Below are 13,347 nucleotides of genomic sequence, written 5' to 3' on the forward strand. Positions count from 1 at the left end.
CTACACTTTGGAAGGGGACTGATAGGAGAGAGAAGTTTATCAGAACTTGTATCACATAAAAAGACTTGAGACGTGAACTACAAAAAAAAAGGAATGCTTGGCCTTAAAGGAAATGAGGAGGAGTTTCTTTCCAGAGAGCAGTTAAACAAATGAAGCCAGCAATATTAATTAAATGAAACTCTAAAATTAACCAGGCTAAATCCAACCCTGTTCAACTAAAGACCCTGGAGCTGCACCCATTTACCCCGTGACTTCATGGCCCAGTAGGTGCAGCTACTTCCTAATCAGTTACAAACTCCTGGTGGGTAATGCCAAGTAACAGTCAAATACATGGCTCTGTAAAGCAATACAGAAGGCAAAGCTGGAGTGGACAAGAAAGAACACAGTGTCCCAGCCAGAGCAGACACAACTAAAGTTATTGTAGAGAAGCTCCTTTCCTACTCTTCTTCCTCCCAAAACACAAGGAAGCCTGAAGTCCTCTAGGAATTGATTAGAGAATGAGACTCTTGCTGGGGAATTTGTAAACTAACACAAAGACTTCTCTAGCAGGGATAAAGTTCTCGATTAACTTCTTTAGGATGGTTTAAATGTTCTATAGAAAGGCTTTCATTCTCTGTTACATTCTGTGGTTGTGATTCACTGTTGCATTGACAGAGATGTAACACCACTGACCTGCAGTAATCCAGTGGTGAACGGGGCCCTGCAGGTTTTAAGACACATTTCTGCAGAATCCCATTTAATTTTTCTTGCGTCCTTGTGATTTCATCTTTGTCAAATTCCATAGGATTTTTCCATGAAGACAAGTTGTTTGCTTTGCTGCCTCTGTAGCTCAGTACTCCCTGATTGCTGAGCTTTGGTTTCCGTGTGTGGGTGGAGGCAGGGGTTAATTTTTACTCTGTGTTACTGACTGTGTTCCAGTGTTCCACAACCTGTGGCTTAGGAGCTAGCTGGAGGACAGTGCATTGTAGCACAGGTAAAGATGAAGATTGTGTTGCTGCAAATAAACCTGTCCCTGCTCGAAGGTGTTACCTGAGACCATGTTCCTCGTGGCGTATTGGAGACTGGAGTAAGGTAAACATAAAGATATTCAAACCAAAAATACGGAGGGTATTTGGACTTCCCTTCTCCTTGCCCTTTATTGGTGTCTCTGGGTATGTCTGCATTGCAAAGAAAAACCCAAGTCTCAGAGCCAGGGTTAATTGACTCAGACACGCTGGGCTCAGGCTGCGAAGCTAAGAATAGCAGCGTAAACATTCCTGTTGGGGCTGAAGCCCAAACTAGGAAACCTAGCGAGCACAAAGAGTAACTAAGTGGGAACATAATAGCGCTGATTGGAAGGGAGTCAGCAAAAGTAGGAGTAGAATCACTTAGGGTGGTCAAAAGAGGCATGGGCTAAAGCTAAAGAAAGGAGAGTTGTGGGAGGATACTGGGGAATACCTTGGGGGCTTTAGGCTCCCAGAAAGTTTCACAAGAACCCCTCATAGCGCAAGTCTTTTGAAACTAGACTGGACAATCCCATTGAGAATGAATGGTAGGCAATGCTCCTGGAATGGCAGGATTACTGTGGATGATTTTAATAGGTCTTAACTTTCAAGATCTGTGGATGTGGGGACATGACCTCAAAAATCTGTCACCACTAAAAATGCAAATAAAATCCTTCCAGAGTGGAAAGCACTGGTGGTGGAAGTCGTGCTTAGGACCCTCTCCAGCTCGGGCCAGCTACAATCATGGAGAGACCCAAAGGCAAAACCTGAAAGAGTTAATGAAAGACAGAGCTTGACAATTCATTTCTTTAATAGCTGGGTAAACTCAACTTTGCCAGAAAGATTCATGTCTGGACACTGTTACCGCCTCTGCTCCACCAGCCTGACTCCTTGTATTGTTTACTCAGTGCTCCAAGAACTGCGGAGGGGGACTGAAGGTTCGGGACGTGCACTGCATTGACACCCGAGAACAGAGGCTTCTGCGGCCCTTTCATTGTCAAGCTGTTTTCTACAAGCCCCCAGTGCAGACTCCCTGCCAAACCAAGCCTTGTCTGGACTGGTATACCTCATCCTGGAGAGAGGTGAGGGGGATTTCTAGAGAGAGAAGGTACATGCAATACATCCTCAGAGATGGGCCGGATCCAAACTTCCCTAGAGTTCAGATGGTCCTGATGCGGGCCTGTCTGTAAGGAATACATGAAGGGAGAGATGGACCAAGTTTTTTTCAATATGTTTTAATAGCTGTTTGCAAATAACCAAACACTATCAAGTGTCTATTAAATGATGAGCTGCCAAACTATGATGAAAACTGGGTTAATCTCAGACACGTGTTGAATGTTCTAATGGAAATTCCAGTAGGCAACTGCTGCTCTTTGTTCTCTTCCACTTGCCCCCATAGGCTTCCATGGGCAGATCAATAGCCCCACAAACTAGGAAACTAATAAATTTGGTGCTAATAAATCTGCTAGCCATCTGCAGTTCCCACCAGGAGGTACCCTAAGCAGGCTGGTGAAGGCTGTCAGCCCCAAAATAGCTTGTAACTTCTCTGTTTTCCTTTCCTATTTTTTCCTTGTTTGCTGGAGATGTCACAGAATGAGGCATTCTGGGATATCATTGGGGAGAGGCATTCTGAGATTACAAGGAGACTTCTGGTATTTGTGAAGCCACATAATGATGCATCCCGGGGTATCTTCAGTTGGAAGATTCCACAGAAAAATGTTTAAATGGTTAATTAAATGTTATTTTTTCACTGATTTTCTCCTTCCCCATCAGTCTGAGCTTGGCACAGTCCTCACACACAGTTCTGCTTTCGTAACCTCCATGCTTACACTGCAGCATGGGATTAGCCCATTATCTTTTATTCCATGTTCATTTTTGCCTTCAGCTTTAAAAGTAGCCTGTCAGCTAAAAAAAGGAATCTGAAGGCCTTGAAATCTATTGTTTACTCTACACTCTCCCAGTCAAATATCTTCCGAACCTGGATCCATTTATCACTAGATGCCCCATTCATTTTCTTATCTGTATATCCAGTAAATATATTTTTTGTCTGGTTTGTGATGTGATGTTTCACATCAGCACTTATTTTTCATTCCCTTCCCTGCAAATACATTTCGCTGGCATTTTACTTTTGCTTAGCCCCATAGTGCAGCGTATAATGGCTATTATTTAAGAAGTACACAGTAGTACCAGACAGCTTGTAGGCCACATTCCACACTCGGTTCAGCTTGTCCGACTCTCGTTGATGAGAAGTCAGTGGGAGTATTGTGTGAGCTTTGCTGTGGGCAGAATCTGACCCTCTAAGTATTTGGATCTAGGAAGTAGTAAATGTATATGAGCTGAAAGCTGCTATAATCTTACAAAGCTGTGTGTGCCTAAGAACCAAACTTCAAATCCATTTAGTATCCTCACTTCCACAAATGAAACCACGCGCCGACAATAGTTATAATCACAAAAATGGGCATTCAACACTGGAGGCAAATTTTTCTTAGGGCTGCTTCACACTGTAATTCCATAAGAAAAGAGTAAGTGGGGTGTTTTTCCCTTTCTGGTACTCCAGACTGATTCTGATTTGATGGTTTGTTTGTTTCTCCTTAGTGCTCTGAGTCATGCGGCAGAGGTGAGCAGGAGCGCTTAGTTACGTGTCCAGAATTCGGACGGTGTGATGAAATGTTAAGGCCAAATAACACAAGACCCTGCAACACTCACCCATGTACCAAATGGGTAGTGGGATCATGGGGAGAGGTGAGCAAATGTTTAAGGGAAATAAATGTCTCCTGCAGCTGAATTTCTCTTGGGATTTAATCACATGTATTGTTTTTGTACAGCAGTTTTCCAGGGACTTAATCTCAGATAAGCATACACCTACTATACCACCTGGTCCGTAACACTGATTTCTGCAATCAAGCGCACACAATTGATAACAGAGTTTATAAGGCCTTGTCTACACTTAAACATTTTGCCGCTTTAACTATCCTGGCTTAGTTAAAGCAGCAAAAAAATCCTAGTATAGATGTATAAACGTGCTTCTACCAGTCTAGCTTATTTTGGTTTGGAAAGTGAAATAAAGACGCTGGTATAAATCACCTTATACCACTATAACTGTGTCGATACTAGGGCTTTTCCCCACATAACCATGTTGGCAAAAAATCACACCCCTCACTGCCATAGTTATGGTGGTAAAACTTTTCAGTGCACACCAACGTCCCAGTCCATGTGCATGTACCTGAGAAGTGAATGGAGACGTATTGTGAGTGACTCAGTTTCAATAAATTGAACAGAATATTGACAAAAATAAACCACACTGAAGAGATTCTCATTGACTAGCTTTGCTGAGAAAAGGCACTTGGGGGAATTCGGTTTCTAAAGAAGTCCTGTTTTGACCAGGTACGTTGTAAAAACTGGACAAGCCAGGCCAGCTGTGAAGAAAATAAAGGTTAATGGACATGTGTTGCTAACCGTGCCTCATGTCCAGCCAAACAAGAAGCCTCCCACCTCCTCAGTCAGCAGAATTAATCGAGGTCTGTTCACTTAGCGGAAGCTAACGTTGTGTGCAAAAACTCTGGGTTACGTGCAACAGAAATGCCTTTGTATCCTATACAAACAGAACTAACTGGAGCAGGGGATAAAGGAGAAATAAGTTCTACAAAGACAGTGTAGGAATTTTGCTCGGGTGCCACTCTAAACCTGTGAATAGCGATGTAGCGCATCAATATTTAAGTGCAGTCTCAAATCCAGCAGCAACAGATATAAAATAAACCTTAATTCTGGATGCAGCTGATTATATCCCAGCTAATTAACTTTCTGCAGTGCACAGCTCCCTGTGGTGGTGGCATCCAGCAGCGACAGGTGAAGTGCATGAACACAAACACTGGTGAAGCTGAAGAAGACAGTAGCCTATGTGACCACGAAGAGTGGCCAGAGAACACCCAGAAGTGCAATCCCCAGGACTGTGACCATAGCGAGTCAAGTAAGTGTTTAAAAACTAATGCAGGGTCATATGACTTCAAAAACTGAGCACAGAAAATTCAGGGATTCAATATACTTCTTGCCAGTGAAATTAACATTACATATTTTTCTCTTTAAGCGAGTCAAGCTGCACAAGGGCTTGTGCAAGGCTTTCCAGTGTAGAAATTCTGCATTTCATGAACTCTGCTGAGGTTTGTTATGATCTAAGGGAATTGTAGACAGTTGAACTTTGCTTCCAGTTAAGAAACTCTAAAGTGGGGGATTGCATTCAGAATAAATATTTGCATTAAATCACTTCTGTATTCTAGTGCAATCTTGTTGATAACCCTGTAATGATGCCACAGCTAAAACAGTTTGGATTCACACACAATATGGAGCCCATTTAGGAAAGCTATAATAAAAAACCTTTTGTCATCACAATTTAGAATTATTAATCATCTAAAGGTTGACAGTAGATTAAATTTAGCCATACTCAGACTATGTAACAATGGGCTCACCTTTAATAAGTAAAGATATTATAGCAGCCACAATACACAGAAGCTGGGCCATATCTTCAGCTTGTATAAATCAGTAGCTTCCTTGCCTTCAATGGAGCTAAGCTGATTTACACCAACTGCAGATCTGGCCTTTTCAGTTAAGCACCGATAATGTCAGTGCTGTTGTTCAACCTTAGAGCCAATGATATTTCTATGAGGCAACAGGAATGGTTTAAAAACCATCCAGATGTTCCAGTTTGGTATACAGGAGAATTGGGATTTGGGGGGTTAATCCTTCGAGGTGCTGAACACTCTGGCCCAAGTCAGCAAAGCACTTGAATGAATGGCACTGCTCACATGCTTAAAATTAAGCCCATGCCTCTGTGCGTGGCTGGATCAGGCTGGAGGACTGAGCCCCTTGGAGGACTGAACCCTTTGCGAGGTTGTTCGTGTGATGCAGCATTGTGCTTTACGTAATGTCCAACAGATGTCAGAATTTAGAAATAGCTTTACAAGAAAACATGGTTTTACTGGACATGAAAACATCTGGCTGGCTGCAAAGCAGATGTTGCATGAGGTTATCACATTTTCATATTAAGTAGCAGGATAGACATTGTACTGTACGCTACAGGTGGGATTTTCAAAAGTGCTCAGCATTGGACTAACTCTGCTCTGTTTGAAGTCAAAATGAGTTTTACCAGGGACGCCAGTAGGTGCAGTTAGGACAGCACCGATTGAAAGCCCCTCATTGACTTTAGTGGGTCTTGGATCAGGCCCCTTATCCTCTGTTTCTGAGAAGGAGTATTTAATTCTGAGCAAATGTAGCAAAAAAATTTGAATTTACTTGGGGGGGAAAAACAGACTGAAGCTTTTGATCTGAACATCCTCCCCCCCCCCCCCCCCCAGCCATCTCATTGGCTTTCCTCGTCCTCTCATCAGGACTGGCTAGTGTGTAAAATAAACACTACTAGTTCATATGTTATAAACATTTGTCAGCCTGCAGTTCCACCCACTCAGCGAGGAGTCAAGCATTGCATGGTGAAGATTTATTATGCCACTTCAGATATGAATCATGCGCAATGCGCAGTGTGTCGTCTGAAAAGACAGAATGAAATTTCAGGATCTCAGGCCTCCTAAACATCTGTGCCGTGAACTTGCCATATTAATTTACGTAATTGTCCTGCCATACAGGAGAAGTCCCCTCAATACTGAGTTTTACGAAGGAGTGAAGTAAGTTCCAGGTTTACAGTGCGGGACTCGGCACATCTGTGCAATAATGCAATTGCCATATTTCCTGTAGAGATTGGAAACATTCCAGAACGCATATTGTACCAGCCAGCAAAATTGAACAAACCAGTAACTAGATAAAAACTCAACATTTGCCCACAGGATCTGAGATTCCACAGCTATTTCCTATAATAAGTACAGGGAAATATAGTGCTGCATCATTTCACACACTGTTGGTAAATGTTGTTTAAATGGCATGCACTTCCTTGAATTTATGGTCTCTTTGCCCCTTACTAAGCTGTGCTCTGAAAAGGACTGAAAACCACATTGTCACACGGTGCATTTTCTGGGTTCAGTCAATGTAAATATTGTTTCTAACAGAACTTAAAGCCTCCCATTGTTTGTGTTATCCCATCCTCACATTGCACGTGTGAACCCTTCAGGGTAACTAACCGGAGGGAGCAGATTGTGGCTGGTAATCTGAAAGACAATGGGCAAACCTAATCTTTTAGGGGAAAATCCTGCCCTCTGTCTCCACCATGGCTATGCAGAGTGTTGCCTGGCAAAGTGGAGCCAACACAGTTCTGCTACATGGGAAGGGAGTGATATAAAGAGGGAGGCGTATGCAGCCTGTGGCATGGACATCCACAGAGCAGTGGCTGCCAGGCAGCAACACACATGGGGCAATGCTATTGGATCAGACACTGCATAGACCTTCCTACCCTGCCGAGGGGGCACACTGGCAGCTGCTGCAGCATCAGAGCTGCAGAACAGCAGTAAGGTAGGGAAGGAAAGGGGGGTGTCCCACAGCCCTTCGGCGCTACCCAGAACCCAGCCCAGCTACTCTGGCAGGTTGATGGGCTGAGAATTTGGGCCTTTCCAAGCTATATTCCTTTATTACATTTATAAGGAGCAGCTATCATTCTTTTTATGCATGGCTTTAATGTATTTTTAGGACCTTCATTAACCCCTGATATTTTATTCTCTTTTCCTGCCCCCTTCCTCATGTTAGTGGGAAATGTGTAGTCCCCTTTCAGATCCCTGCACTGGCCAGGAAAGTGGCGTGAATGGAGGAGTTTTGCCCAGTTCGTATATTTACGGGGGGCTCTCATCTGTGAAATTAACATAACTTTCTGAAGGATGCTAACGTAATAGGAGATGACAGTCTTGCCTTTAAAATAATACAATGCAGAGCATTGATAACAGCAGATCGCTCGCACCTCCTCAGCAAGCTGGGGCAGCTGGAATGTTCCCTTTTGCCTGGTTCACCACCCCTGACTAAAGGCAGGTTTTCTCCTATTAATAAAAAGAGTTTTCAGCTAAGTTTTAGTCCTTTCAATGGTCATAGATTTGATGCATGTTTTTTAGGCAGTTTGTGGACACATGTTTTTCAGCTCTCTACATCTGAATAGCCTAGCAGATGGGTGTGTAGGTCTGCAGGGTCCTTGACTGGAGTTATTTTGTAATGGCACCAAGGAATATCTAGCTTGGGGAAGGCAAGGCAAGCAGCTGACGTGCACATAGGTCCAAATCAGAGTATTCAGAGGTTTCACGTCATTAAAAAGGAAAACAGCAGAGAGAAACGTTGCCAATATGGAACCTCGGGCGATTGATAGTCCTTGTGGATGGAAAATCATATGGCAATATACAATGATTGTTCTCTTCCTTTTCCTCCCTTTGTTCTCATGCTGAATAGCAGTGATAAATAGGCTCAAAATATCTCTGCACTGATATATATTTGGATGAGTCGCTTCCCCATGGTAATAGGACTGTATTTCTATAAGCCTAGGAAAGCCTCATGCCAGAGGCATAGAGTGAGAAATGTGTGCCAAAGGGCCCTAGTGATGTAAGGGGCCCTTTAGCAAATGACCCCTGCTACATGTGTTTCCTTGAGTAAAGGACAGGTCACAATGATCCTTTCAGGGTGGAGGCTGCACAAGAAGCACTTATGATTAACCCTTTTCATGGTTCAAATTCATGCACTCAAGGTGGGGGAAATTCTCATGCTTTGGGGCATCTCCACGATGCTCCTTTCCTAGGACAGTGGCAGTGTGAATGCCATAATCTAGCCCATCGTGGCCAGCCAGCAGGGGGTCTGGTAGCCATTGTCAGTGATACGATAAACCACTTAAAGTAACCTTTAACCGGCAAAAAGAAAAGGAGGACTTGTGGCACCTTAGAGACTAACCAATTTATTTGAGCATGAGCTTTCGTGAGCTACAGCTCAAGTCTCTAAGGTGCCACAAGTCCTCCTTTTCTTTTTGCGAATACAGACTAACACGGCTGTTACTCTGAAACCTTTAACCGGCAATTATTTCTGTCTATCGTCAGAGCTGCGCCGGGGTACAGCTGTTAACAGCCATGCCAAGTCTCTGGGCTGCGTGGGGTTCTTGGGCCAGGCTGGTGGCCTTGCCCCTACATGCCCATCACATTCTCCTTTCACCCAGACTGAATACGAACCATGGAAGGGTTAACAAACGGTCTGGAATTTAGACCCAGATCACACTGATTAGGGATGCAACAAGGCAAACTAGGTGGGGTGCAAAGCTGGCTAATGAGGTGTCAGTGGTCATGGTTAAAATACAGGCATTTAGAATGGGGGGTTAATATGCCAGAACCAACCGATTGCAGATGAATTACCTGCACTGTAGATTGAACTCACCTTTTGGAGCTTCGAGCCAGAAATGTAGGTTAATGCCCAGGAGCAATCAGAGGCTCCTCTAAGAGCTGGGTTAATGCTGAACAGTTCCAGTTCATAGCCATGTGTTTTGAAATGCAGCAAAACCCAAAACACTGGGATTTCATTACTCTAAATGCAGGAGTGCTGGGACTCGGGTGACCAGACGTCCCGATTTTAGGGTCTTTTTCTTACATAGGCTCCTATTACCCCACCCCTGATTTTTCACACGCGCTGTCTGGTCACCCTAGCTGGGAGAGTTTTGTAGAGTTTACACAGAGCAACTGATAAAATGTGAAAAACTAAATCCTCTTCTGCCTTCCATTCTACCTCCACCCATCCTTCCCCAAGATGCAAACAAGAAAAATCCTTAAACTCTCACCGTTTTAAACTAGGTCAAAAACTGAAAGCAGTAAAATCATCTTAAATCCACCTGTCCCCTAAGAAGTCCCTGAGTTAAATTGGTGGCAGTAGGCAATTGTTTTCCTGTGGCCCATTGCAGAGGGACTCTGAACTTTATTTCAGTCCAGTCGTGCAAACAACTGTAACTTACTGGGACTCTGCTTCCCACACAAAGCAAAGAATACACGCTGCAGATTGTGAGAACAGGGCAGTCACCTAACCTACTTGTGAAAACAGCCTGTCCAAATACAGACAAGCTGACGTGAGGTATCCCTAAAGAAGTCGGCTCTTTCCTTGACTCTTAGAATTTTGATGCACATTTTCTTTTCATTTTGGTTCAATCAAGAAAGCGTCCACTGCTCGTAAGCGGCCCTCACTCCCTCGGGCAGCTGTGGTTCAGAGCCATGGGATGTCATGTTACGAAAGGCGTGGCTAGGTTCCTAACAGACTACGGTGGTGGAGTTTGCAGGCAGAGTTAAGTGACTGGACTCAGAAGAAGCTTGCAAAGCGTCCTGGGGGCAGCTCAGCGGGCCGTGTAGCATTTTGTTGTGTGACACACTCTGGTCAGAGAGACCTTGACACTCGTACCCTTCAAAACCTGGTGAAGCTGTGGCTGCGTGAAGCGATAGTGCCCCTTGCTCATTGTGCTCAGATAGCAGCTTTGCAATGTCCCAAAAGCCAGCTTGCTATAAGTCACCTATGTTATTGACATTGAGCACATGCAGTTACCATGAGTGAAAGGAGATTCACTATGCAGGGGAGGGGAGAAGTGGCTGCAAACCCTCTGACCCCACTTAGGCCAGTTTAAATATCGCTGAGTCACTGACACAGCGAGTTGTGAGGCCTCTTTGCTTACATCCCTGACAGACTCGGAGGAATATCACATGCTGTACTTGAATGCTTGCAGTGGTTGATCACACACAACCGTGTTATAACCTTTACTGCTTTGTAAATCATAATTTCCCCACGCTCTCTTATTTTGCTTGGTCTAAAAATTATCCAAACCAGCTTCAGCAGTCACCAGCAGCAGCAAGGTGAAAAGAAAGTTATCCAAGTTATTTTTGCCCCAGATGAATAACACGGGCAGCTTTCTTTGAATCTCTGAACCAATACAGCTTAGAGCAACCCCCATTTGTCAGAGATGGAATGTGGCTGGGACTAAGTGGGACTAAACAGTTTCTTGGATTAAGGAAGGGGAGAAAAAACAATGGCTGGATTTGTAGCTAGGTTATCTAAAGTGCCAGTATCTCTCCCCTTTAAATCCAACAATATTTGAGTATTTCTGACCAGGCAGCTCCCAGCCTGTTTTGTTTGTAAACCTCCATTTGCATCGTTTAATTTTAGACCATAGTTTGGTTTTCCAGCCCCCTGCCTTCACTTCCTGCTCTGTGGCAGGGATAAGGGAAGCAGACAGGACAGGAAACTGAGGAGGCCATGGCCCAGCGACTGTCTCAAGGAGCCAGTTATGGAGGTGTGGCAGGCCCACTTCAGTGACAGCAGCTGGCTTTTGGATTGCTGTTTGGCTTGGAGGCAGTTCCCCCAAACCTTCAGCCCTCCCCCAGTTGGCTACAGTGGAAGGGAGCCAAACTGGCTGGCTGCTGGGGCTGCAAGTGGCAGGCTGGGAGGAAAAGTTCATAGATTCTAAGGCCAGAAAGGACCAGTGCAATCATCCAGTCTGACCTGCTGCATTACACTGGCCATAGGACTGCCCTAAATTAATTCCTGTTTGAACAAGAGCAGATCTATTAGAAAAACGTCCAGTATTAATTTTAAAGTGTCCAGTAATGCAGACTCCTTAGTAAGTTGATCCAATGGAGAATTACCTTCACTTAACAATTTGCACCTTGTTTCTATTCTGAATTTGTCTACTTTCAGCTCCCAGCCATTGGATCTTGTCAGACCTTTGTCAGCTAAATTGAAGAGCCCTCTATTATCAAGCATTTGTTCCCCACGTAGGTAGTTATACACGGTGATCAAGTCACCTGAATTGTCTCTTTATTAAGCTAAACAGATTGAGCTCCTGGAGTCTCTCACTAGAAGGCCTGTTTTCCGGTTCTTTAATCAGTCTCATGGCTCTTCTCTGAACCCTCTCCAATTTATCAACAGCTGTCTTGAGTTGCGGACATCAGAACTGGACACGGGATTCCAGTGCCAAATGCAGAGATAATATAATCTCCCTATTCCTACTCAATATCACCCTGTTTATACATCCAAGGACGGGGAAGTTGCTGCCACTGAGTGTCTGGACTGTTTAGTGCCTCTCAAGAGTCATCTGGAAAGTGGCAGAGGAGCCTTTATCCCTTAAGTGGCTCTGACTATTCACCCTCCTTGTAATCATCTTTGGTTTTTGTTGCTCTTTCCCCCAGATTTCGTGGGTGCATGGGAATGTACTCAGGAGCATTTTGGGGGCTGAATCCAAATCAGATTGTGCTACTATAACCTAGAGAAAAGTAAAGTGCTCTGCAATACAACTAAGTAATTATGGCAGTAGAATGAATCTAAGACATCAGATTGACAGAAATTTACTTATTTCCATAAATTAGCCTATTCTAACACTCTGTTCCATCATACTATTACGTAGCTGACAGCTGCAAAGAGTATTTTTTATGATAGTCAGGCTGTGCAGATAATCAACCTTTGGGAACACATAAAATCAGAAAGCCAGCCCTGAAGCTGCAGGGTTTTTCCACAAACCAGTCACTTCAGAGCTGCTTACAAAAGGCTAGTTGATCTTCTGATCTGTTGCATGAAAATTTAACATTCCTTTCCTCTGCCACTCTTACCCCTCATCACTGTGCAGCTGGGCTGCCATAATTGCAGTTATGTACCTATTTAAATTTTGGAGGAAGCATATTTGTACTGTTCCTATACGGGGGAGTCTGAATTCCCAGGGACATTTTGAAGAAACCTTGAGCGAGAAGCAGGACGGCCATACCAGGAGGAATAATAACTGCACAAACCACAGAGAGAAGGAGAGATCTCAGTTTCAGGAAAGTTTTGTGCTTGCAGTATCATTATCCAATGCCTACAGTTATACTTTGATTCCATCCAAAGCATTCTGTGGCCAGGTAGCATGATGAGTAGACTATGTAGTCAGCAAGTCATAGAAATAATTCTGTCCAGAACATTTACAATACAAGAAATCACTTCTTGAATTTTCAATGCCTTCGATTATTTATAGCCATTATTATGCACATCCAAGTTATACCTTCATTCAATCTGCATCAGATCCGAGAAGCAGTCTCCTCCCGTGTGCCCCGCACACACCAAAATGGTGCTAAATTGTTAGAGCACATCTAGGTTGGTAAAAACATTGTTTTTAAATGTTTATAGTGTAACTTTTTAAAAGTAGATGAAAACTTCAAATAATATAATTGCACACACCTGTAAGGCTTAAACTAAAATTCTCCCACTCCCAAGATAAGTAGAAGTCTGGAGCTGGCAAGGGGTCCTCCCTTGGGCTGCTAGAATTCAGAAATAATTTGTGTGCTATGAAATCTTCCTTTGTTCACCTGTGTGGGCTGCGGAGGCTGCACATTGCCAAGCAGGAGGGGGGTGCATCCTCTTCTCCTCCCTCTACCCAGTACTGCCTCATAGTATGACCTCATCAGTCCAC

At 43.9% G+C, this 13,347-nt stretch overlaps 1 protein-coding gene across 2 annotated transcripts in view; it reads left to right on the forward strand.

Annotated features, from left to right (window-relative positions):
• ADAMTS7 (ADAM metallopeptidase with thrombospondin type 1 motif 7) overlaps nucleotides 1-13,347 on the forward strand; it is a 139,775-nt gene that overhangs the window by 92,291 nt on the left and 34,137 nt on the right. For both annotated transcript variants that reach the window (XM_073304523.1, XM_073304524.1), the window contains 4 exons: nucleotides 919-1,071; nucleotides 1,892-2,065; nucleotides 3,579-3,725; nucleotides 4,791-4,950. In XM_073304523.1, coding sequence (XP_073160624.1) covers nucleotides 919-1,071; nucleotides 1,892-2,065; nucleotides 3,579-3,725; nucleotides 4,791-4,950 — 634 coding nt within the window. The remainder of the gene's footprint in view (nucleotides 1-918; nucleotides 1,072-1,891; nucleotides 2,066-3,578; nucleotides 3,726-4,790; nucleotides 4,951-13,347) is intronic.

The sequence above is a fragment of the Lepidochelys kempii genome, chromosome 10 (assembly GCF_965140265.1).
Source record: "Lepidochelys kempii isolate rLepKem1 chromosome 10, rLepKem1.hap2, whole genome shotgun sequence".
NCBI classification, from domain to species: Eukaryota; Metazoa; Chordata; order Testudines; family Cheloniidae; genus Lepidochelys; species Lepidochelys kempii.